Raw genomic sequence first — 23,732 nt, forward strand, 5'->3', positions numbered from 1 at the left:
CTGGTGTTGGTGGTGATTAGCCTCAGTCATCTGGTGTTGGTGGTGATGTAGCCTCAGTCATCTGGTGTTGGTGGTGATTAGCCTCAGTCATCTGGTGGTGGTGGTGGTGATGTAGCCTTATGTCATCTGGTGGTGTGATGTAGCTTATGTCATCTGGTGTTGGTGATCGTCATCTGGTGCTCAGTCATCTGGTGTTGGTGGTGATGTAGCCTCAGTCATCTGGTGGTGGTGTGATGTGTTTCAAGTCTGTCCCTGTTCTTCACTTCTGTAAGGTTAGATGATATAAATAGTTACATAGATTTAATGATAAATTGATAGATTCACAGACATACTAATTGGCAAAGCCATCAGATACTTATTTACAGTAGGGTCCTTTTGCTTAGCTATCTGTAACTAGTAAGTCATAAGGAGAAAGATTTTTGCTGATAAATTTAACACATTACATTGCACTCTAAATTAACTTGGAGGTTAAGAATCACTTTATAATATAAAGTTAACAGAAACAGCTTCATCTGTTATGTATTTTAACTTGTTCATGAATTGTTTTACACTATTACTGGTTTTGATGTAGCTTGGTAACTTGTTTCAGTCTTTATAGCTGTGAAGAAGAAAGTGTTTTTGTTTGGATCAAAACACCAGGTACAATACAGTACCTGTACTGTTTACCACAAAATTATGTTCCCTCCCTTTAGTGCCCTGCCAGTTCATATCCCTAATCCTTACAAAATTTGGTGTTAAATAGTCTGGCCACAGTCTGTTGAATATCCTATAAGAGTGATTAAGACTCAGTTGCTTCACTCTGTATTAAATAATTTTTAATTTGGCTTTTAGCTTCTGTGTTAAGGCAGAGTGTAATGATGATCAGGAATAGTCAAAGTGACTTTGTATGAAAAGCGCAAAGGCTGTTAGGGGCATCAGCTGAGACATATGGCATTTATATAAACATATTGTTTATCCTAACATTAGTTTTACTATTATTCACAATTTATTCTCCAGATGAAGAAAGTCAAGAGTTAGTCCAAGGTATACGTTTACAGTTGAGATGGGTTCATCCCACATTGTAGTAAAACTCCCAGTCGGAGTTCCAACTAGAACCACTGCATGCCGGTTGTAATGGTCACAGGACTCAACACCAGCTCTCACCAACTGCCAGATATCGATGGCATCCAGCTAGTGCTGGATTTAGGTACAAGGTAAGTGTTACAGCTTAGGGCCCTCACATTATGAGGGCCTCTAAATATGTTTGAGATACAGTTAGTAAGATTTGTTATGAACCAATTGCCCTGGCATAAATAACTTATTTCATTTGCAGGTCAGAAAATTCAGTCTTATAATGTTTATAATTTGTATCATTTGGAAACCTTATAAATTAGTTTTTCAATTCACCCATTCACTGACTCATGTTAGCTGTGTGGCAGTTGATTGCTGCCTAGATGCAGTAAATTGTTGTTGTAGTGACAAATATATACTTTCTCAGCCCCACAAACCCTGGGCAGTACTCAAATTATTCTTGAATCCTGACTCTACAGTACCAAAACATCTTCTGACACTAAACTAGTAGGAAGCACATGCAAAGGCTACTTTAGCCATAGGCGAGTTATACAGTAATTCAATTATGCACTGTAATGATGCTTTTACTCATGTCCATACTAATGTACTAATGACAGTGAAGAGGGTGAAACAAAAAGAGCTTATATCTACTGGAGAAACAGATGGAATGTGTGTTCATGTTCATTGGTTAGATCATCACAAACCAACAAGACCCTACAGGATCCACAGATTGGCCTTAGCACATGTACAATGCTACATATTGCTCACTAACTTTTTAAATAAATCCTATAATATTTTGATGAAATTGGACTCGAAGCAAAAGGAGACTGCCTGATATAGACTACAAGTGTGTGAATAAAAGAGAGTTAGAAAAACAAGTCTGTGATGGTGATGCAGCACATGATTATGCCCAGGCTTTCTCCAAGAGACAAATTTGGGAGTAAAACCTTATTCCCATGATGGATGGCCTTGAAATCAGCATGAAAAAAAGACAGTCATATACAGTACAATAGTGATGCAAAAAATATAGAAAATTTTAGTTGATTTAGAAGAAGAAGGGTTGTGTGACAGTGTAAAGTTTGTGATGAAAGACTATCCTGATGATATTGATGTTAACCTTGTTGGGGAAGTAAAGCACTTTAATGTTTATACCAAGAAAAATTATTCTAATAAAGGATATTTATGCCACTAGGACTTCTATCAATTCTAAGATAAGATTCATTGTCTTTTCCCTAATGTAGCAATATTGTGGCTACTTTTCAGTCTAATAGTAACAAACTGCTCAGGAGAAAGATAAATTCTGTCGCTGAAAAGGATTAAGAATGAACTATGGACATCAATGCTGTGAGAAAAGTTCTCTGCATTAAGCATTATGTGAATAGAAAGTGAAAAATTTGTAGCTTATCACTAGACGACTTCATCCATAACTTTGCTCTTGGGAAACTACGAAAGAAATGTTTTAAATTTTATGTGATGTTCAAACAGAAGAGACAGTGCCAGTTGCACACTGCTTCCATTTACTAAGGGTGAAACTGTTTATATAATAGTAGGAGTAACCGGAGAACAGATTATGTCGACTGTTACTCAACTCCAGTGTGAATGAATAACTTTACCAAAATTATCACGACAACTTGGAGTACACTGACTAACTGTAAACTGTAGACTGGTCACCTTAGACTGGTCTTAGACAGGGTCCTCTGGCTACGCTTTGCCAACTATGTAACAGTATAACACAGTAATGGGGAGAACATAATATATCTACCTTTACCAACTGAGTATCTGTTGGGAAACTGTTACTTGTTGTATAACAACTACTTGTGAAGCAGTCATATATGTAACAACCTTCCAGGGTTGTCACCACTCGTAACAATCACTTAGAAACATGTTACCTTCTATTCTAGACATACTAAAATATAGATAAAAGGTAATTGGGTCTTCAGTAACTTAATACAAAAGGTACCTTTTTGTGTATTTATTATAAAAGGTTTCTGTGCACACTTTCAAAAAGGATTATCACCATAGCTTAATCACTGTAGCTATGAGTTTTAAATAAGGACAGAAGCTGTCTTAAAGTAGCTCTTCTAAAATACGTCCGATTAATGTGAGAGTGGAGTGATCTTGAGTAGGGACCGAGGAGAACGGAAATATATCCGACGCCCTCGAGGAAAGACGGAAGCACATCAACGATGGCTCTAAATAATGTCTTCCTCTCGGGCTATCAAACTACTGTCCACAAATGGCCAAGGAGCCAGATGCTTATTATCCCGTAGCTCAGCACTGAGTAACGTGACTTCCCGTGGACACACCTTATCACATGCTCTGAACATAAACCTCATAGCTAGTGGAAAGTTACATGGGGTGATAGTTATACAAGTCTCATGTAATTAACCCACATTTATATAAATACTTCTGCCTATAAGACAGGGGCCAATACAAGGGTTGATCTGTGCAACATTTTATGTAAAAAGTCTTTAATTTCATATTTGCTAGTTAGGAAATCATAAAGTACCCCTGTATTTTACAAGGCAAATAAGGCTTTTTCTAATGTGTACTGTATATGTTATTTAGATTATAAGTTGTTCATTGCACCTTTGCCTATGTATACTGTACAGTATATGTAAATACATAGTTTTATAAAATAAAGATTAAATGATTGACCTTTATGTTAGAATGTACAGGTTGTACCTCTCTAGTCCGGCAACCTCGGGACCTGATCAAAAGCCGACCATGGAATTCACCCTTTCCTGGATAGATAGTGACTTGTGTTATGCTTGAAGCACTAGCACCACTTTTCTGCATCATGGTCTCTTTTAAGACATATTGAAGGGTTAAATGTCAAGTAGCTTCTCAAATTCGTTGTTTTAATTCAACGGATTTTATTGAACACACACACAAAAAAATATATATAAATTTTGAAGGCGGAAACTTGAATTTCGACGGTTTGAATGGCTTGCCAATGCAGACGACGCGGCATAATCATGTAAACACGCCATTTCTTATGTACAAAGATTCATTATTGTTTATTACTGAATGTCTTTTATTGAATTAATATTAAAGTAAAATGAGCAATACAATTCATTAATAATACGAATATTAAAAACACGAGGAAATGACACAGCATTGTTTTGTTGATTACAAACCAGTGACTGACTGGTTCTTATATATAAACCTGAAGAAAATAATCTTGTAGCTGTAGTAAAATTATTATATTGTTTTAAGTAATGTTATTTAATGTTAATAAATGGAACAATAGAAGTAGCTAACCATAATGGTAAAGAAAAGAGATCGCCAGATAAAGTAAAGACACGTGAAAACATATATCGTCATTACTTCATATAAGAATATGAAAGCAACACTTATTTACTGTTCATATATATAATTATTGTTTCGAATTTGTTTATTGAATTTATGTTTGTGTGTGCAAAATTAACAATACAATTTATTAATAATACACTGTACGTGAAATATAAAACAAATGAGAAGACCCAGGACGCTGCCGCATTGTTTATGTTAAAGCTATACCAGTGACTGATTGGTTCTACATATAAATCTGAAGAAAATAAGACCCTGATTGTAGCTGTAGTAAAATTAATAAAAAAATAATATGGTTGTTTGAAGTACCTGTAATGTTATTTAATGTTAATAAATGGAACAATATAAGAAGTAACCATTAATGTGTGAATCATATGGCAAGCAAGACATGTGAAAACATATCACACACTCTACATAAGAATATGAAAGCAACATTATTTACTGCTCATATATATGAAGGTTAAATGTTGTACTCTGTAGACAAGCACAGAGACAGACACACACACACACACACACACAGAGAGAGAGAGAGAGAGAGAGAGAGAGAGAAGAGAGAGAGAGAGAGAGAGAGAGAGAGAGAGAGAGAGAGAGAGAGAGAGAGAGAGAGAGAGAGCAGCTGAACTGCCGGATGTAAACAAACCATAATTTCGCAGCTTTGTTGTTTTTTTTTACAGATTAGGCCCACCAGGTCACTGACCCACATTGGGGCCTGAGGGAAAATTTAATACACCAATAATTCAGATAAGTAAAAGAAAAAAAAAAAGAAAAAAAAAGCTATCTATCTACCTATTGGACAAACTAAAATCGTTCCGACCACGGGAGTTTCCGGACCAAAGAATGCCGGACTAGAGAGGTACAACCTGTAATACACCATATTACAGAATGGATATAGAATCCTTGGAAAGAATCCAGAGGAGAATGACAAGACTAACCCCGGGCATTAGGAACCTTGAGTACAGAGACAGGTTAAAGCATCTTAATTTGCACTCCCTCGAGAGACGTAGAGCGAGGGGCGACATGATAGAGGTGTATAAATGGAAGTCAGGGCTAAACAAAGGGGACATTACCAAGGTACTCAAACTATCCAACCAGGAGCGAACTCGTAGCAATGGTTTTAAATTAGACAAATTTAGATTTAGGCGCGAAATTGGTAAACACTAGATTGGAAACAGAGTAGTGGATGAATGGAACAAGTTACCAAATATCATCATTAACTCGAATACACTGGATAGCTTCAAACATATGTTGGATGCTTATATGAGGAATTGGGGTTGGGTGTAAATGGGACTGCCCAGTATGGGCCAATAGGCCCGCTGCAGTTTCCTCCATTCTTATGTTCTTATGTTCTCACTATTATATACGGTACTTTATTTGTTTTATGGCATGGAGCCTCTAAATCTTCACATAGCTTAGGGCTTCAGCATGTCTTACGGTAATACAGCCCTCCATCTAGCACTGAATGAAGCAATTATATAGTTGCTACAGTACAATACAGTACAGTACAGTAAATTAAAGTTTAGTTTAATTAAGTTTGGTGTAATATTGTACAGTACTGTACATATTTCTACTTTAATGTTAAGTATGTCAGACTAGCCAAAGTGCAGTCCCTCTCTCCAGCCACCAAGGCTCCAGCAATCATATAGGAAAGTATGTGCCCTGGAGTGTTCAGTTGTTATTATGCCTTTAAAGGGTAATATCAAATGAAGATAATTTTTAAAAAGAATTGGATACAGGAAAGTGTACAGATGAGGTGTGTGTGTGTGTAAGATAGGTGTAAATATGGAGGAGAAAGTAGAGATGTCTAATAAATATGTAACACATAACAACACACAAGTGAACATACTGGACCTGGCATGCTATATGTTTTACCTTGATAAGATATGAGTTTATCTTGGGCCACTGCAGGATGAGTGAAGGAAATTGGTGAACTTTTGACAGTTTCTCTAATGCATCTTTGTTGGTCGGTCAACTCAGTCACTTCCCCGACCTCGCCTTCCTCTGTCACAATAAAAAGTGAGTTAATGAAAAACTGTACAGGCATCCCTCAAGGAACAGAAGCTTGAGTAATGGAAATTAACATTAAAGGAACTAAAAAAAAAAAAAAATATGGAATAATCTGTGAGATACAGAGGAAAAACTTCCATTAGTTACTGGGACACTGCACAGTGCAGTACTAGTATTGGTTTGCTCAGGTCCCATGAAGAATCTCCACCCCAACTTATTACACCTAAAGATTAACCACCTTAATGCTATTTGTGGAGATGAGGTTAGGTTAACATTTGGGTGGTTAATCTTTAGGTGAAATAAACTAGGGTGGAGATTCATCAGGTGATCCCACTATTACAAGGTGCAGTAAACTTGACGGGAGGAGGGAGGGACCTTTCAGTCTTATACTGTGTTTTCCTTTTAATTTGTATACATGTTAAAAGTTTTATAAGGTAAGTTTTAAATTCAAATACCAAAATATTTTGTGCACAGCAAAGTTAGTCACAGATCTGTAATGTGCAGTTAAGGGTCCATGAATTTTGGGTGTATGTTTTAGGGCTGCAGTCCCATACTGTACTATACCTTAAATTTCCCATTGAAATATATAGAATGATTTAACATGATTCAACACCACCCACACCTGCTGTGCTGATAGTGAAGTTAAAGAATTAAACATTAAACTTTGAGATGACTATCACAGATTCATATTCTTGATGGCAATCTTTTTTTTGTTTTTTAAGAAAAAGTAGTACTGTAGGAGTATTATAACTAATTAAGATGAAACACTTTCAAATATTATTGGTAAAGTTGGAGGAGACGGTTACCACCAGAAGTAACTTATGGATCTGAACCAAAATTCCTGGAGGTGCTATTTGCATGACACTGAAAACGAAAAGGGAAGCAAGAATATACTGTATAGAACCTATTAGAACCTGAGCTAACCTTATCTAACTTCCTAACCTGTGGATACTTTCAGCAGACACCAGAAAAAAGTTGGAGACCTTTTAAAAGTGGTGTTATAGGAGAATGCTAAGAAAGGGCTACACTGAGAGAAAAACAAATGAAGAAGTACAGTACTAAAATTAGCAAGAACTTCAAGAGAAATACTTGAAATGTACAGAAAAAGAAGTGAGATACTTGGTCATATAATTAGGGATGAGGGAATAATAACAAATATTAATGGGCAAAGTTGAGGATAGGAGGACCAAGGGGGCCAGGGAAAGGCAGAGACTGGGTTGGATGAAATAAATTAATAACTGGGTTCCCAGAGAGATACACAACCTCAGAGGATTGGTAAAACAGCCCAAGCACTGTTGGCAAGTACTGGGCATGCACTGGCTCCTGAATATATCTGAACCTGCTCCAGTGTTGGTCAAGTCTGGCTTTGAAAGAGCTCATACTCGGTGCCTTCACAACACTCTTTGGCAGGTTGTTCCAAGAGTTCCCAACTTTCACTCTGAAACGGTTTGTCTTTACAGTTTTCTGGAATTACGGCTTCTTCAACCTTGAGCTGTGACCCCTTGTGGGGCAAATGTCTGCCAGCTCCAGGTATGGACACTCGACCGAGTAGTGCCCATTGAGATATTTATACACCTCAATTAGGTCGCCCCTTGCCCGTCTATAGTATAAGCTAGGCCATTGCACCTGCTCTAATCTCTCTGGGTAGCCGAGGTGCCGAAGTGCAGGCATCAGTCTGGTGGCCCTACTTTGTACATTTCCAATCAAATGCCAGTCCCTAGCATATCTCGGGGACCAGACGGGGTGACAGTACTCCAGCGGGGAAACATCTCATTCTTGAAGATCGTTATAAGGGACAGACCAATTAGATATCTGAACGACCATCTTATAAGACCTAATAATGTGAAGAGCTGCAGAAGGACCTCTGTGGGCTCCAGGAATGGTCGAAGAAATGGCTGCTGAGATTCAATGTCACGAAGTGTAAGAGGATGCACCTGGGGCGTACCAACGGTAAGGAGGCGTATCATATGTCCCAACGGGATGAGGAAACTGCACTAGTTGAGACTGAATGTGAGAAGGACCTAGGTGTGTATGTTGACAATGAGCTGAAGTTCTCGGGCCATTGCGAGAAGGTAAACCAGGTAAATAAATTATTGGGTCTTATAAGAAGGTCGTTCAGATATCTAGACGGTCCGTCCCTCGTAACGATTTTCAAGAGTGAAGTGCTTCCCCATTTGGAGTACTGTCACCCCGTCTGGTCCCCGAGATATGCTAGGGACTGTCAGTTGGTTGAAAATGTTCAAAGGAGGGCCACCAGACTGGTGCCTGCACTTCGGCACCTCAGCTACCCTGAGAGATTGGAGCGCCTGAACTTGCCTAGCTTATATTAGACGGGCAAGGGGTGACCTAATTGAGGTGTATAAGCATCTCAGGGGGCACTACTCAATCGAGTGTCCTTACCTGGAGCTGGCGGAAGCTCGCCCCACAAGGGGTCACAGCTCAAGATTGAAGAAACCGCAAGTCCAGAAAGCTGTGAGGGCAAAATTTTTTGGAGTGAGGGTTGTGAACTCTTGGAACAATCTGCCAGAGAGTGTTGTGACGGCACTGAGTGTGAGCTCTTTCAAGACAAGACTTGACCAACACTGGAGCGGGTTCAGGTACATTCAGGAGCCGGTGCATGCCCAGTATTTGCCAACAGTGTGTGACAGAGACGCGACCAATGATCCAGGCGGCTAGCGAGCCGATCTTTTGGTGAAGAGGATAAATAAGAACATAAGAAAATAAGGAGTCTGCAATAGGCCGGTTGGCCTGTGCATGGCAGCTCCTGTCGAGAGTTACTACCACTCTCTATCATCCATGAATCTATCTAGCCTCCTTTTGAAACTTTCCAGAGTTCCAGCACTTACTACAGTGAACCCTCACTTTACGCGGATAATTGAACCCACGGCGGCCCGCGTAAAGTGAGAAACGCGTTAAGTGAACAACATAACAAATGGGATTAATTGAAATAGAGACCGGGCCGACCCCCAAACTCCACTTTTTCCCGACACAATACGTACGTTTTACTAAAAATAACATCTTAACTTTATGTTGGTATTCACACACACATAATATAGAAGGGAACAATCAATAAGAGAATAATAAACTGAAGGTTAGGTTTGAAAAAAAACAAGGTTGGGGTTAACGCTTACGTTAGTAGAAGAGATGGGTCGGCGTATGGGAATGGAGGCTGGTTCCGAGGCAGAGGGCAGGCTACTGGCCCTCAGGTGAGTCACCATCACTGTCATCCACACTTGTCAGGGCCTCCCTGACAAATCCCTCAAAGTCATCATCACTGTCTCTGCCTCTGTCACTATCACTGGCTTGGGCTGGCTGTGGTGGGTTGCGGGCGAAGAACTCTGTTATGCTTTGCTGACGGCTGGTGTTTATGTTGTCGTGATAAACCTTGATGTAGGGCTCCATAGTCTGCAACAGCTGGGTAGTGAAGATTTCATACCTGTTTGCATCAGGGTCGTCGGAAAGGAGGAGCTTGACTTTCTCAATACACTCGATGGCACCCCTTACATTACTATGGGATAAGCAGCGTTCTTCTTGGGATGACGCACCACCTGCCTCCTCACTGACGTCATCATCATCTACCATCTCTTCGGTAATCACATGAGGATCCCTTATCACCTCCAGGATGTTGTCGTTGGTGGTCTCGGAGAAGCCTGCAGCTGTAACACTCTGCACAGCTTCTCTGGCAAGGTCCACTGCTACTGCAACAGTCTGAACCTCACCAGTCACAGATTTACTCTGCCTAACACCCGGAATGCCTTGCAACACATGTCTCCATGCGTGACGAACAGTTGCTACAGACAGCTGATCCCATGCCTCCACCAAGAAGTCCACAGCTTTCTTGACGTTGCATCTTCTCCAGAATTGTTTCAAAAGTACTTCTTGCTCTGCCAACTGTTGATCCTCGTCGTCTTCGCTCTTGCTATCGGTGTTGGTGTCACTCAGGTTACGCAACTCTTCCTTGGTGTTGGTGTAGTCGTTCAGGAGGTTGAATTTTTTAGCAGAGAATGCAGCTTTTACATTACAGATCAATTCTTGGTCCATGGGCTGTATTATAGATGTAGTGTTGGGAGGAAGGAAGACCACTTTTACGTTGGGGTGACGATCTAACAGTAGGGGCGAGTGTCCTGGTGCGTTGTCAAGCAGCAACAAAATGTTGAATGGCACATTCTGTTGCTCACAGAATTTCTTCACATCGGGAACGAAACAGTCATCAAACCAGGAGAGGGACAGTGTAGAGAACATCCATGCCTTACGTGCGGTCAGCCAGTGGACATTTAGCTTGGTCATGTCCATGTTCTTGTAGGCGTGCGGCTTGCGTGCTGTGTGGATCACCGATAACTTGAGCTTACAGGTACCGGAGGCATTGGTGGTAAACAGGACGGTGATGCGCTCCTTCTGCAACTTCCGGCCCCGACACTTGCTGGCATTCTTCACAACGAAGGTCTTGGAAGGTAGTTCTTTCCAAAAAAGACCAGATTCGTCCATGTTAAACACCTGGTCGTCAGTGTACTGTCCTTCCTCCATAATCTCATGTAAAAACGGAGGAAATTCCCTAGCCGCAACACGGTCAGCACTAGCTTCTTCACTACCAATGTTGATATTGGTGATCTTGTTCCTCTTTTTAAACCTCTGTAACCACCCAGAGGAAGCATTAAAGGGTTTGGGCTCTGTAATTCCCATCTTTCGTGACACTGCAGCATACAGTTTACGTGCGTACTCCTTAACTGAGCGCGTGTCCACCGCCATGTTCCGTCGCGCCTGACGCACCAAGTAGCTTACAAGTAATTTTTCCGTCTTGAGAAGCACCTGGTTGTGGAAATACTTGATCATAGAAGCACCTGTAGACTTTGTGATGTTCATGTGCTCCTTTATCTTGGCTGCATCCTTCTTAATTGTCCTGATAGTTGATTCGTTAACACCATGCTGGCGCGCGAGATCAACCTGTCTTGTTCATTTCTCCAACTCTTGTATGATCTTATATTTTATTTCATAGCTTAAGGAACGTCGTGTCTTCTTTGGCTTAGGGCGGCTGGGTCCAGGTAATGCAAGGTTTCTTTGTGGTGGTGGTGGTGGTCCGGTGGAAGCCATTCTTATGGAACAATGGATACCGATATACACGGTGTAGCCAGGAGGGGTGTAACTGATGAGGTAGGTCAAGGGGCTTGAACGCTCCCGCGGCGGGGCACGTCATAGTACTACATTAAACCAATCAAAGCTAGCAGGGAGGGAAGTAAGGATGCTTTGCCCAATCACAGTCCGCTACGTCATATGACGTCACCGATAACGCAATAAAGACATACACTGCGCAACCGACTCGCGCCGCTTATACAACATGGCGGATGGCGGGAGAGGGCAGGAGAGATGGCGGGAGGTTTGGATCCAAAAATGGCGCGGCGCGAGAGGACCGCCAGCCGCTCTCCTCGTAAAGGGGTACACGCACAGCGGAAAGTGAGCATTCCGTGTTCGGCAGGGTACTGCGTAAACGTGGAAACGCGTAAAGTGGGACCACGTAAAGCGAGGGTTGACTGTACAAAGTTGCTAAGCTTGTTCCACTCGTCCACCACCCTATTTGTGAACCAGTTTCTTCCTATCTCCCTCCTAAACCTAAACTTATCCAACTTAAATCCGTTGCTCCGAGTCCTATGCTGCTCGGATATTATAAGAACTTTATCTATATCCCCTTTATTGATTCCTTTCACCAACTTAAATACTTCTATCATATCTCCCCGCACTCTTCATCTTTCTAGGGAATGCAAGTTAAGTTTCTTTTCCTATCCTGATATGGAAGGTTTCTAAGTCCCGGAATTATTTTCGTCATTCTTCTCTGCACCAACTCTAGTGAACTGATATCCATTCTATAATAAGGGCACCAGAACTGAACCGCATAATCGAGGTGCGGCCTGACTAGAGCAAGATATAGTTGCAATAAGACCTCTGCACTCTTATTATTTACACTTCTAGATATAAAACCCAATACGTACTCTGTTTGCCTTATTTCGAACATTAACGCACTGTTTTCTAGGCCGTAGGTCCGGGCTTACAAGTACCCCTAGGTTTCTTTCACAAGTCGACTTCTCTAGGTTGATGTTGTTAAGGCTGTATACATTGTCAGTATTTGTTCTTCCAATATTAAGTACGCTGCACTTGCTGGTGTTGAATTTCATTTGCCATTTTTCAGACCACCCCTGCAGTTTATTTAGATCCTCCTGTAATGCATTTGCATCCTGCCCTGAATTAATCTGCCGCCCTATTTTGGTGTCATCCGCAAACTTGCTTATGTCACTGCTGATCCAGTGTCTAGATCGTTTATGTAGATTATGAACAAGAGTGGGCCTAGTACTGATCCCTGGGGAACCCCACTGGTTACACGGCCCCACTCAGATTTAACACCATCTACGCTGACCCTCTGCGTTCTATCAGTGAGCCATGATTTTATCCAATTTAAAACTTTCCCCACGATACCATGAGCCTTAATTTTTCTCAGAAGCCTCTGGTGCGGTACTCTGTCAAATGCTTTGCTATAGTCTAAGTAAATAACATCGTAATTTTCGTCATTATCTACTACCTCGAAGACTTTCCTAAAAAAGTCAGCAGATTTGTTAGACAAGATTTTCCCTTTGTAAACCCATGTTGCGAGTCGTAGATTAATTTGCTTTTCTCTAGATGCGATCTGATGCTATCTGCTATAATTGATTCAAGAAATTTCCCCACTACTGACATCAAACTGATCGGCCGGTAATTTGACGCTGATGCTCTGTCTCCCTTTTTGAATATGGGTACTACATTTGCCTGTTTCCACAAGTCTGGCACAACTCTGGTGTCTAATGATTTTGTAAATAAATTTGCAAGGGGTCCGCTAATCTGTTCCCTACACTCTTTCAAGACTCGAGGGAAAATTTCATCCGGCCCTGGGGATTTTGTCTTCTTTAGTTTATTTATCTTCTTAAGAACATCCTCTTTTCTGATAGTGATATTCTATAATTTCTCTTCTTCCTGTCCCCTAAATATCAGTTCCACCTCTGGAATTTCCTCGCAAATTTCTTCTGTGAAAACTGATAAGTAGTTGTTGTTCAATGCTTTGATTATTTCTTTACTGCCGATTTATCACTTCTTCCCTCCCTGACTTTAAAGGCCCAACTTTGTCCTTGACTTTTGTTCTATATACCTGGAGAAATCCCTTGGGATTCGCCTTGGATTCTCTTGCTATTTTGACTTCATAGTCTCTCTTTGCTTTCCTTACATTTTTCTTAACATTCCTAGATAGTTCATTATACCTGTTTCTGAGCTGCTCCTCCCCTCCCTTTAATTTCTTATATATTCCTTTCTTTATTCCTATATCATGTTTAAGTTTTCTGGTCATCCACCTTGGCTCATTCTTATTTGACCTAATTGTTCTGTATGGTATATTTTGTTCTTGTGCTTTATGTCGTATACTAATGAATATACTGTATTATAGTCATGATCAATTGTTGTGTCATCTATGACCTCACCCCTTCCTACTGGGGACTGACGTGACTGTTCCCAGGTGACCTTACCTAGGTACCTTCTTAACCCCTGATAATCCGCCAACCGAAAGTTTGGGACTCTGACCATATTGTCATTGTTTTTTGTTTCCCAATTTAGGGTGAACCTGACTTCTCTGTGATCACTGTTACCTAGTTCTTCCCCTACTGTGATATCTCTGATAATATTTTCTTTATTTGTTAATACTAGGTCTAATATATTGTCACCTCTAGTAGGTTCTGTTATTAGTTGTTTCAAAAAATTGTCCTGTACTGCGTCTAGGAAGTCTTCTGATTCAGTAGGTTCTGTTATTAGTTGTTTCAAAAAATTGTCCTGTACTGCGTCTAGGAAGTCTTCTGATTCAGTCACCTACAATGTTGTCCCAGTCAATATTTCTGAAGTTGAAATCCCCCCATAATGCATAGGTTGTTATATTTTGCTGCCCTACTCATTTCCTGTCATATGGACTGAGCTGCTTCTTTGCCCAGACTTGGGGGCCTGTAAATCACTCCCATAATTAGTTTTTCTCTTCCTTCCGTGATTTCTACCCATACAGACTCGGTTCCCATTTCACCCTTTATTGAATTATTAATACAACATTTTAATGTATCCTTGACGAAGAGACGTAACCGATCACCCAAGCAGCTAATGAGCCGATCATTGGTGAAGAGGATAAAATATATATAAAAATTAATAATTTAGTTACTTCATTCACCTTCTTCTCACAATGGCCCGAGAAATTCAGTTCATTGTCAACAATCACACCCAGGTCCTTTTCGCATTCAGTCACAATTAATGCAGTTTCTTCGTCCTGTTGGGACATATGATATGCCTCCTTACCATTGGTACGTCCCAGGTGCATCCTTTTGCACTTCGTGACATTGAATCTTGGCAGCCATTTCCTTGACCATTCTTTAAGCTCACAGTTTGCTTGGTTCTTAATTTCCCTAAATAACTTGGCATCGTCCACAAATATTTGCTTGGAGGAGTGTATAGCCTCTGGCATGTCATTTATGAAACAAACAAACAACAATGGGCTCAATACACAGTCCTGTGGTACCCAGCTTGTCACGGGTACACATGACGATTTTGTACCATTATTCACCACACACTGCTTACGATCGTGACTGTCCGCTGTTTTTTCATTGAAACTGGGTTTAAAAATACCCAATTTGGTCAAATTTCACTTATGCACCGGTCTTTGTTTGGATATAAAAAAATATTTTTTTCCGATGTTATTTGATAAATTTTGAACGAATTTGATGTTAATTTCAGCCGGAAATCAATAGTTTTATTTAGATAAACGCCCCCCCCCCCCATACCCATCAATCTTTACGAAAAAATATATTTTTTCGAGTAAATCACACAAATAAAATACCAACTAACCAACAAAACCAAACCTAACACCTGTTCAACCATATCTTGTTATTTTGGTACTGAAAAATCAAATCTCCGCTCCCAACGCACCAACATATTGTTCATTGGCTAAGGCAAAAAACTCTTTCTCAATTATAAGTCTCTTATCGTTATCGCCAATAAGAAACTCCCACATCACCCCACGCACATGCGCTGTAGATGCTTAAGAAGCCAACACAGAGGTAAGGAGCACTGCATGATGGGTGGTCAGATCTTCTCTGTGAGACGTAAACAACAAATGGCGACACTTGTGACTGACCAAATTTAATAATATTGAAAAATTAATATCTCGGTTATCCTTAATTTCCGGTGATAATATCATAGAATAAAAAGGTCTTAGAATTGTCTAAACATTACGAAAAACATATTAATAACAGCGAGAGAAAGGCTGGTACATTACGGAAATTTTGCCCCAATTTTCACTGATTATATTAGGGAATACTGTATTGTGTAGAGAAAAATATTAAAATGGGTAAAATCATGTGTTAACCTAACCAAACCTATACCTTAACTCGCCTATATCTAGAAAACTAAGCACTTGCACAAGAAATTGAATAGAAGGAAAAGCATAATCAGTGTACAAAACTGTGGTAATGTAGTGGATTTCTCCCCTACAAACGCTGTTTGTCGCGGAGTAGCCGACCCGCGAATTCCACAGTGTATGCCTCGTGGTCTGGGTCAACCAGCACCGCCTTACATGACGGAGGTCAACTACTAAGCCGCGCCTACCTCCGCTATTTAAGACCTGACCTCGTGGTGACTGCTCTCTTTCAACCTCCACCAACCAGCCAGCAACACCTCCTCCTCCTCCGCCTGCCTGGCGGTCCTCGCTCCCGCCGGCGAGCATGGCGACCCACAAGTGGTCTTCCTCTGAGCACCCTCACCAACCAGCTCTCTCTACATCACGCTTGTAACCATGCTGCCTTCCCAGCACCAAGCTGCATTGTACATCCAATACAACATGTATATAGAGAGCACATTGTGAGTTTCCTTTCTCCAACCATCCGGAGTGTGAACCCAAACATAATGTACCCCACAGTATAACTGCAGTTTCGGACAATATGGATCTCGAGTTGAGTAATGTGTTTTTCCGATTGTATAGAAAATTTTAAGCCACTTCTTTTATAACACATCCCACGCAAATTACAGTACTTAAATATACCGGAATCACCATAGAAGAAAAGTGTCTTAGAAATTGTCTAAACAATCGGAAAAACACATTGCCCAACTACTAGAGGTATTGTAGTGGATTTCTCCCCTACAAACGCTGTTTGTTGCTGAGTAGCCGACCCCACCAATTCCCCAGTGTATGCCTCGTGGTCTAGGTCAACCAGCGCCGCCATACATCACGGAGCGGGGATCAACTACTAAGCCACGCCTACCCCCCCGCTATTTAAGACCTGACCTCGTGGTGACCTGCCTCTTTCTACCTCCACCAACCAGCTAGCAACACCTCCTCCTCCGCTTGCAGGGCGGTCCTCGCTCCCGCCGGCGAGCATGGCGACCCACAGGCTGGTCCTCCTCTGAGCATCCTCACCAACCAGCTCTCTCTACATCACGCTTGTAACCATGCTGCCTTCCCAGCACCAAGCTGCATTGTACATCCAATACAACATGTATATAGAGAGCACATTGTGAGTTTCCTTTCTCCACCCCATCCTGAGTGTGAACACCAAACATTTTGAACCCCACAATGGTGACCCCCGGAGATTCGCACTCACACAGGATGGAGGAGAAACTGATCACGCTCCCAGTCTTCAAGCAACATGAAAGACTGGCTTATCCACCCAGAAGCAGCTCTCATCGGCTCTACAGCTACTGTCTCTACACCGTAGGTTAAACACCCTAGAGCAGCTCTGCTACTCTAAGCAGACAGTCGCTCCTCTTCCGACCCCAGCACACCCGTCCTGCCTCAGACGCCTACCCCGGCCCAGCAGTAACCCCTGCCGCCCCTGACGCGGCCCCTGTTCCTGAGTGCGGATCCACACACCCCTCTTTTCTCCCTCAGGTACTCCCTGCTAATGTCCTGCACCCTGCTGCTGTCGTGGACCCTGCTGCTGTCACGAGCCCTCATCTGCTTCTGCTGACGCAGCCCCTGCTCCTGACCCAGGCCCACACACCCCAGCAGGCGCATCTGACGACTCTGTACCTGCCGTGAGGGAAGAACAAAATTCATCGCCTCCACACACCCTTTTTCTCCCTCTTTACTCCCACAGATATTGTGTATCTAGATAGTTGTCTCCAGCGACCGGCTCATCCACGCCATCGCCGTTGTCTCACATGAGGCATGCACCGCCCGTTCTGCCTCACATGTGCCATGCAACCCTGCAGACAACAAGTCTCCTACACTGCCTGGAGGGAAGGGGGAGTATTGTAGTGGATTTCTCCCCTACAAACGCTGTTTGTCGCTGAGTAGCCGACCCCACCAATTCCCCAGTGTATGCCTCGTGGTCTAGGTCAACCAGCGCCGCCATACATCACGGAGCGGGGGTCAACTACTAAGCCACGCCTATCCCCCGCTATTTAAGACCTGACCTCGTGGTGACCTACCTCTTTCTACCTACACCAACCAGCCAGCAACACCTCCTCCTCCTCCGCCGCTGCCTGGCGGTCCTCTCTCCCGCCGGCGAGCATGGCGACCCACAAGCTGTCCTCCTGTGAGCATCCTCACCAACCAGCTCTCTCTACATCACGCTTGTAACCATGCTGCCTTCCCAGCACCAAGCTGCATTGTACATCCAATACAACATGTATACAGAGAGCACATTGTGAGTTTCCTTTCTCCATCCCATCCTGAGTGAACATCTTGAACCCCCACAGTATTGTCCAAAACTGCAGTTTTACCAAAACTAAAAAAAAACCCTCATAATTACTTAACCATCTACGGTCACCAGTCGTATATTTGCCTTTGCTGCTTTATTAACTTTAGAAAATTAGTTACTAGAATTAAAATAAGCACATACCTGCATCTGTTGTTTCCCATACACAGGTAACGTGGCACTGTAGTGATGTATAAATTTTAACTGGCAGGTGACAGCCTCCCTACCAGGTAAACTTGTTTGTTTACTAATATTCTGTTTCTGAGCGTGAGCAGTTCCTTTACCTTTATCACAACTTACCCTATATTAATAAGGCTAAAAATGTGATTTAATGGCATATATATATATATATATATATATATATATATATATATATATATATATATATATATATATATATATATATATATGCTAGACTATTTCTAATAATCTAGAATTTATTTAACCTTTTTATACTGTCACTTATACAGCTGTGGTACAAACGTTTATGTATTAGGGAACATCTTTCTTCATCTGTCCTCCACCTCGGGCTCGAGTCCAGGAGGTACTGGAGAGCGACACGCACACTATCGGCTACAGTATACCAGTTAAAATGTTATTTTAGGAATTATATGATGCTGAATTATGTCTAACAACCTCAACAATTATTAAATTGGTCCTGACAATCGTTTCAGAATCATTAATACAACAATCAGCTGTTACTGCACAAATCCTTGATATAATTCCAACAAATATTGTTTAATGTAAAACCCACAATTTGACCAAGGATAGCCGACAAAGGTGTCAGATGTTTCCAGGAGAGTCAGTTGCTAAACCCAAGTCACCCCAAGTCCTGGACCAGCTGGTGGGCCTCAGGCGGAGGCAACAACAGCAGGTCACACAGGAGTCCCCTCAACGTCGTCTCTCACGGACTTATTACCTGTACATATTGTGTGTGTGTGTGGCAAGCTAAATCAATAATAAGGTAATTACTAAAAACAGCACTGCATCTAGAAGGAGTTGTTCGATTTTGTTACTTTTTTTCCACACGTTCTTATTATTATAATAAGTGTTTTAAAAGAAGCAACATTTACGAGAATCTAATATAACCTGACCTGACCTAACCTAACCTAACCTAACCTAACCTAACCAAACAAAGAAAGCTACCGAACTGCCCCCCTCCTTTGTATTAAACAGAAAGTACTTATTTTGATATCTGGTAGTAATGAAACCAACTTTGTTGAAACGTCACGGTGTAATTATACATTTATAGTGGAGGTATGAGTACAGTATACTGGGACTGAGTGTGTTGGTTGTTAACAAACTGACCAGGCTCTGACTCGGCAGGTTTTCAGAGGAGTAGTTACTTTAAATAATTAATTTATCCACGTACACACCACGTAGGGACACCATTTTCGCGGTCCGACTAATTACCCAAATGTACCCAAATGTAGCAAAATGTAGCCGCAATGAAGTCAAATAATGGTCCTACATGAATAAATCGGGTTACCAATCACTTCTCGACTAGTATTTGGTGTCACAAAGTAAAAAAAAATTGGAAAACGTAATTTAGTTTGAGTTTATTGATCGAGTGCATGTACCAAACCTAACCTAACCTCGACTAGTATTTGGTGTCACAAAGTCACAAAAAATTGGAAAACTTACTTTCATCTGAGTTAATAGATCGCGTGCATGTACTGAGGGAGCGAGTAATTACCCAAATGTAGCCGCAATGAAGTCAAATGATGGTTGTACAAGCGTAAATCGGGCTGTGAATCACTTCTCGATTATTATTTGGTGTCATAAAGTCACAAAAAATTGGTAAACTTAATTTAATCTGAGTTGTGTTGTGTTAGGTTAGGTTAGGTTAGATTAGATTAGATTAGATTAGGTACATGCACTTGATCTATTAACTCAGATTAAATTAAGTTTTCCAATTTTTTGTGACTTCGTGACACCAAATACTAGTCGAGGTTAGGTTAGGTTCGGTACCAAATATCAAGTCGGTTAGGTTAGGTTCGGAATTACATTTTCCAATTTTTTTTTACGATCACCAAACTCAAACTAAATTACGTTTTCCAATTTTTTTTTACTTTGTGACACCAAATACTAGTCGAGAAGTGATTGGTAACCCGATTTATTCATGTAGGACCATTATTTGACTTCATTGCGGCTACATTTGGGTACATTTGGGTAATTAGTCGGACCCCCATTTTCATGTCACGTGATCAGTTTTACACCATGTTTTACCCCGCAATTTCCTTTATATCCTGCCCACTACAGCTGATTTATGATGGTAGATAGAATAAACTAAGAAAAAAAAATGAAAATAAAAAGTTGTCAGCTCCTTAAAAATACTATAATAAAAACATCTGTGGAAAAACTGAACAAAATGAAGCAACTCCTTCAGGTGGTAGCACTACCACCAAACCTAACCTAACCTAACCAACCTATCTAACATAAATTAATTAGTATAATAATATTTAAGTGAAGCTCATGTTTAGATTAGGTTTGGTTGTTAGGAAGGTTAGTTTGGTTAATTTTATAAAGGACAAATTATAGAAGGAAGCAGTGTACAGTATATGTCAGACCAGTCATGCTCAATGTTACCAACTCTTTTGTATTAATGAAAAGAAACTTATTCGGTAAAGATTTGTTTTATGCCATAACAAGAAATTCATTACTAAAATAGGTTTCTCTTACATATTTTTCTTGATATTAAAGAATATGACCTTTATTTCCATGGAGAATGTAAATTTCTGGATATATTGCTCCTATAACATTGCAACAACAATGAATCTTCCACACCTTTGAAAACCTGACCTGATTTGAATAGTAGGTGGATCCTGAAGCATCTTTATTATGCTGATCTGTCCCCCATCCACTACACTAACTCCCTCCTCAGGTAACATGTGGGTGTTTAATCATCAGGTGTAAGCCTCTTGTATACCTTACAACCTAATTCCCATTATGTTGTATTATTGATGAAATTTGTAGATTATGTGTGGGTTAATTTTTTTTTTTGGCATAATATCCTTAAACCAAAAGTGAACTTCAAAATCTTCCAAATTGTCAGAGAAACATTTAATTTTCTTTCAGATCTGATGTTCTTGGGTGATCTTATGAAAGTAAAGAATTCAGAGGAACTTTCATTTCTAGTTTAAAACCATTTAAACAATGTACAACAGTCACCGGCCAAAATTGAGGAGAGAAGACGAGCATTTTTTGCGCACCTATAAAGTAGTGAATAAAGAGACAGCAGAATCTGAAACGTGTGAACAAATTAATGAAAAACAAGAAAAGAAAGAAGAAGAAAATTCAACACTTAAGCTGAAAGACAAAGCCAGGTTACTTTATAGTATGGAGAAGTTCAGTGACTATACAAACCGCATCTATGAAAGTCCTAGAATGAATAGTAGCCAATTTCAGGAGAGGAAGGAAGAGCTGAAGACACATTTGACTGAGATAATTCTCGCTGCTGCTGAATGTTATGACTACGAACCCGAAGAAACCACTAGGCAAATTGAATCCATGGTCAATGATGTCGAGAAGATCGCCAAAGAGCCCATAGATCCCGAGGAGCTCGAACAGTTACGGGATGATTTGAATCGGGTAAGGGAAGAGAAGGGAAAACTTCTTAAGAATCAGAAATGAACAACAAGGAAGTAGGTGGCCAAAGTTGAGGATGATCTGTTGTGGAAGTGATGGCTTTCATTTTTATAAGAGCAGTTATGTACACAATGAACCCCTCAGACATAATATTTTCTCTTGATAAAGCAAGTTAACAATATAAATTAAGGACGTACTGTATGCACATGAATATGTCGTGAATGATGAATATTTTATACCTGTAACATGCTTGTTACTATTACATGCTTGTTACTATTACATGCATAATGTTACGATGTAGGTTGATTGAGTAGTACTGACGACCTCTCACTTTATATTGTACCGGCATAGGAAAAGCTTCATTATCCATCAATTTACTGCCAGTACAAGTGTCCAATCTACTATAATACAATCATTAGTGCACAATACAGGTACAGTACATAACACTATAAAAAATTTTCAAATGTTTCACCAACAACTTCAAAATACATTGTTGGTTCTATGTTAATATAATGCCTTAGTGCCTCTCATTAACATGTTTTGGATAATATTGTTGCTTTCGTATGTGGTGTTATGATTCAATTATGTGTTTGTTATTGATTAAATTCTTTTACAACTGGGCATTGTTGTAGCATCTGGCTCTCCTTACATGAATATTAAACTGACTCTTTTTTCTAGTGTTGATTTGTTTTGTTCCCACATCTAGAGAAGAAAGTAAATTTTCCTATGGTTGGCAACTTATTAGACACCCTATACAGGAATTACAAATAAGAATATAATACAGTAAACCCTTGATAACTCTGAATATATGGGGCTCTAACCTTTCCGAGTTATCAAGGCACTTTCCTCGTCCCTCCCCAATACCCAACTTTTTGGCCAAAATTACCTACCATAATAAAAAAACTTGCAGAAAATTAACACTTACCAGCACTGCAGGTGAAGGATAATTCAAGTTTGTGGTACCATGTGGAAGGTGTCATAGGTGATGGAGGCTCACTGCACTACAAAACAGTACAGTGACCCCTCTGTTAACGAACTCAATCCGTTCCAGAAGGTCGTTCGTTAACCGAAAAGTTCGTTAACCGAAACCATTGTTTCAATGGGTTTTTGGGTAATTGGTTCCAGCTCACCGAAAATTTCCTAAATTCAACAAAAATGGTAGAAAAGTTCACTTACTTTGAGGTGTGTATGTAGAAGGCTCCTGGATGATGATGATGATGATCACTTAAAAAATACTGTATTATGTATCTATACCAAAATTAAATTTTAAAGTGCAGGTGAGAGAGACTAACTCCTGTTTGCTGTGTTAAGAGGCTGGATGCATTAAACTAGTCACTTTACCTTCAATTATGTTCAATAATTGTTAAAATGACTGAAAAGCGAAAACATGTTGAGGTCGGTTCGTAAGAACTTCGTTAACCGAATTTTTTTTCGTTAACCGAATTGAAGATCCTTATGGAAGGCAGTTCGTTAATCGAAATTACGTTAACCGAGGTGTTCGTTAAACGAGGGGTCACAGTATACAGTATATTGTGAGTACCTACAGTAGTGAGTTTAAATTTTATTATTCACTTAAAAAATACTGTATATGTATCTATACTAGTTAAATTTTAAATGCAGGTGGAATAGAACATTGCACAAAATAGGTGAAAGTAAGTAGAATGACTGCAGGTGGGTATCTTCTCACTAGGCCTATCAATGCATAACTGGGTGTCTCAACCTCTCACACGATGGTCGCACGTGTTCCACCTTTCCGAGTGTGTGTCATCATATCTCGGAATATTACAAGTTGTGTAAAAAAATAATTTACACTTTAATATTTTACTGCCAATCAGAGTTATCAAGGGTTTACATCTGTAATTTGTATTGCATCACCCATTTATTCTTTCCCTTTTCCCATACTTGTGGTTTTGATATACAGTATACACAGGGTACAGTATTTTATAGGACAAACACACGAATGTTTAGCTAGATTTCTTTACTGAAAACAATGTACAACATCAAGAGTACTATGAACACTTGAAATCCCAGTACAATATT

At 40.4% G+C, this 23,732-nt stretch overlaps 1 protein-coding gene and 1 long non-coding RNA gene across 9 annotated transcripts; one reads left to right on the forward strand and one right to left on the reverse strand.

Annotated features, from left to right (window-relative positions):
* Positions 1 to 243: 243 nt before the first annotated feature.
* On the reverse strand, positions 244 to 18,373 carry LOC121866256. The gene is made up of 3 exons (XR_006088947.1): positions 18,249 to 18,373; positions 6,232 to 6,360; positions 244 to 265 (listed from the first exon to the last, which is right to left on the reverse strand). It is a non-coding gene; the product is annotated as an uncharacterized LOC121866256 (long non-coding RNA).
* On the forward strand, positions 18,253 to 22,369 carry LOC121866254. 8 transcript variants are annotated; one of them, XR_006088945.1, is made up of 3 exons: positions 18,551 to 18,682; positions 18,902 to 19,068; positions 21,183 to 22,369. XR_006088945.1 is itself a non-coding variant. In XM_042365871.1 (2 exons), exon 2 carries the CDS (start codon positions 21,261 to 21,263, stop codon positions 21,735 to 21,737), a length of 477 nt encoding a protein of 158 aa, XP_042221805.1. In that variant the 5' UTR covers positions 18,253 to 18,274; positions 21,183 to 21,260; the 3' UTR covers positions 21,738 to 22,369. The 8 variants fall into 8 exon arrangements, 6 of the variants coding, with proteins under 6 accessions (XP_042221805.1, XP_042221803.1, XP_042221800.1 ...); XR_006088946.1 differs by having other exon boundaries at positions 18,557 to 18,648; XM_042365871.1 differs by lacking the exons at positions 18,551 to 18,682; positions 18,902 to 19,068 and adding an exon at positions 18,253 to 18,274.
* The last annotated feature ends 1,363 nt before the right edge of the window (positions 22,370 to 23,732 follow it).

The sequence above is a fragment of the Homarus americanus genome, unplaced genomic scaffold (assembly GCF_018991925.1).
Source record: "Homarus americanus isolate GMGI-L3 unplaced genomic scaffold, GMGI_Hamer_2.0 scaffold29328, whole genome shotgun sequence".
Taxonomy (NCBI): Eukaryota; Metazoa; Arthropoda; class Malacostraca; order Decapoda; family Nephropidae; genus Homarus; species Homarus americanus.

Coding starts and splice junctions, on each gene's coding strand:
- LOC121866254 (XM_042365871.1), top strand. CDS start 21,261: ATGTACAACAGTCACCGGCCAAAATTGAGGAGAGAAGACGAGCATTTT.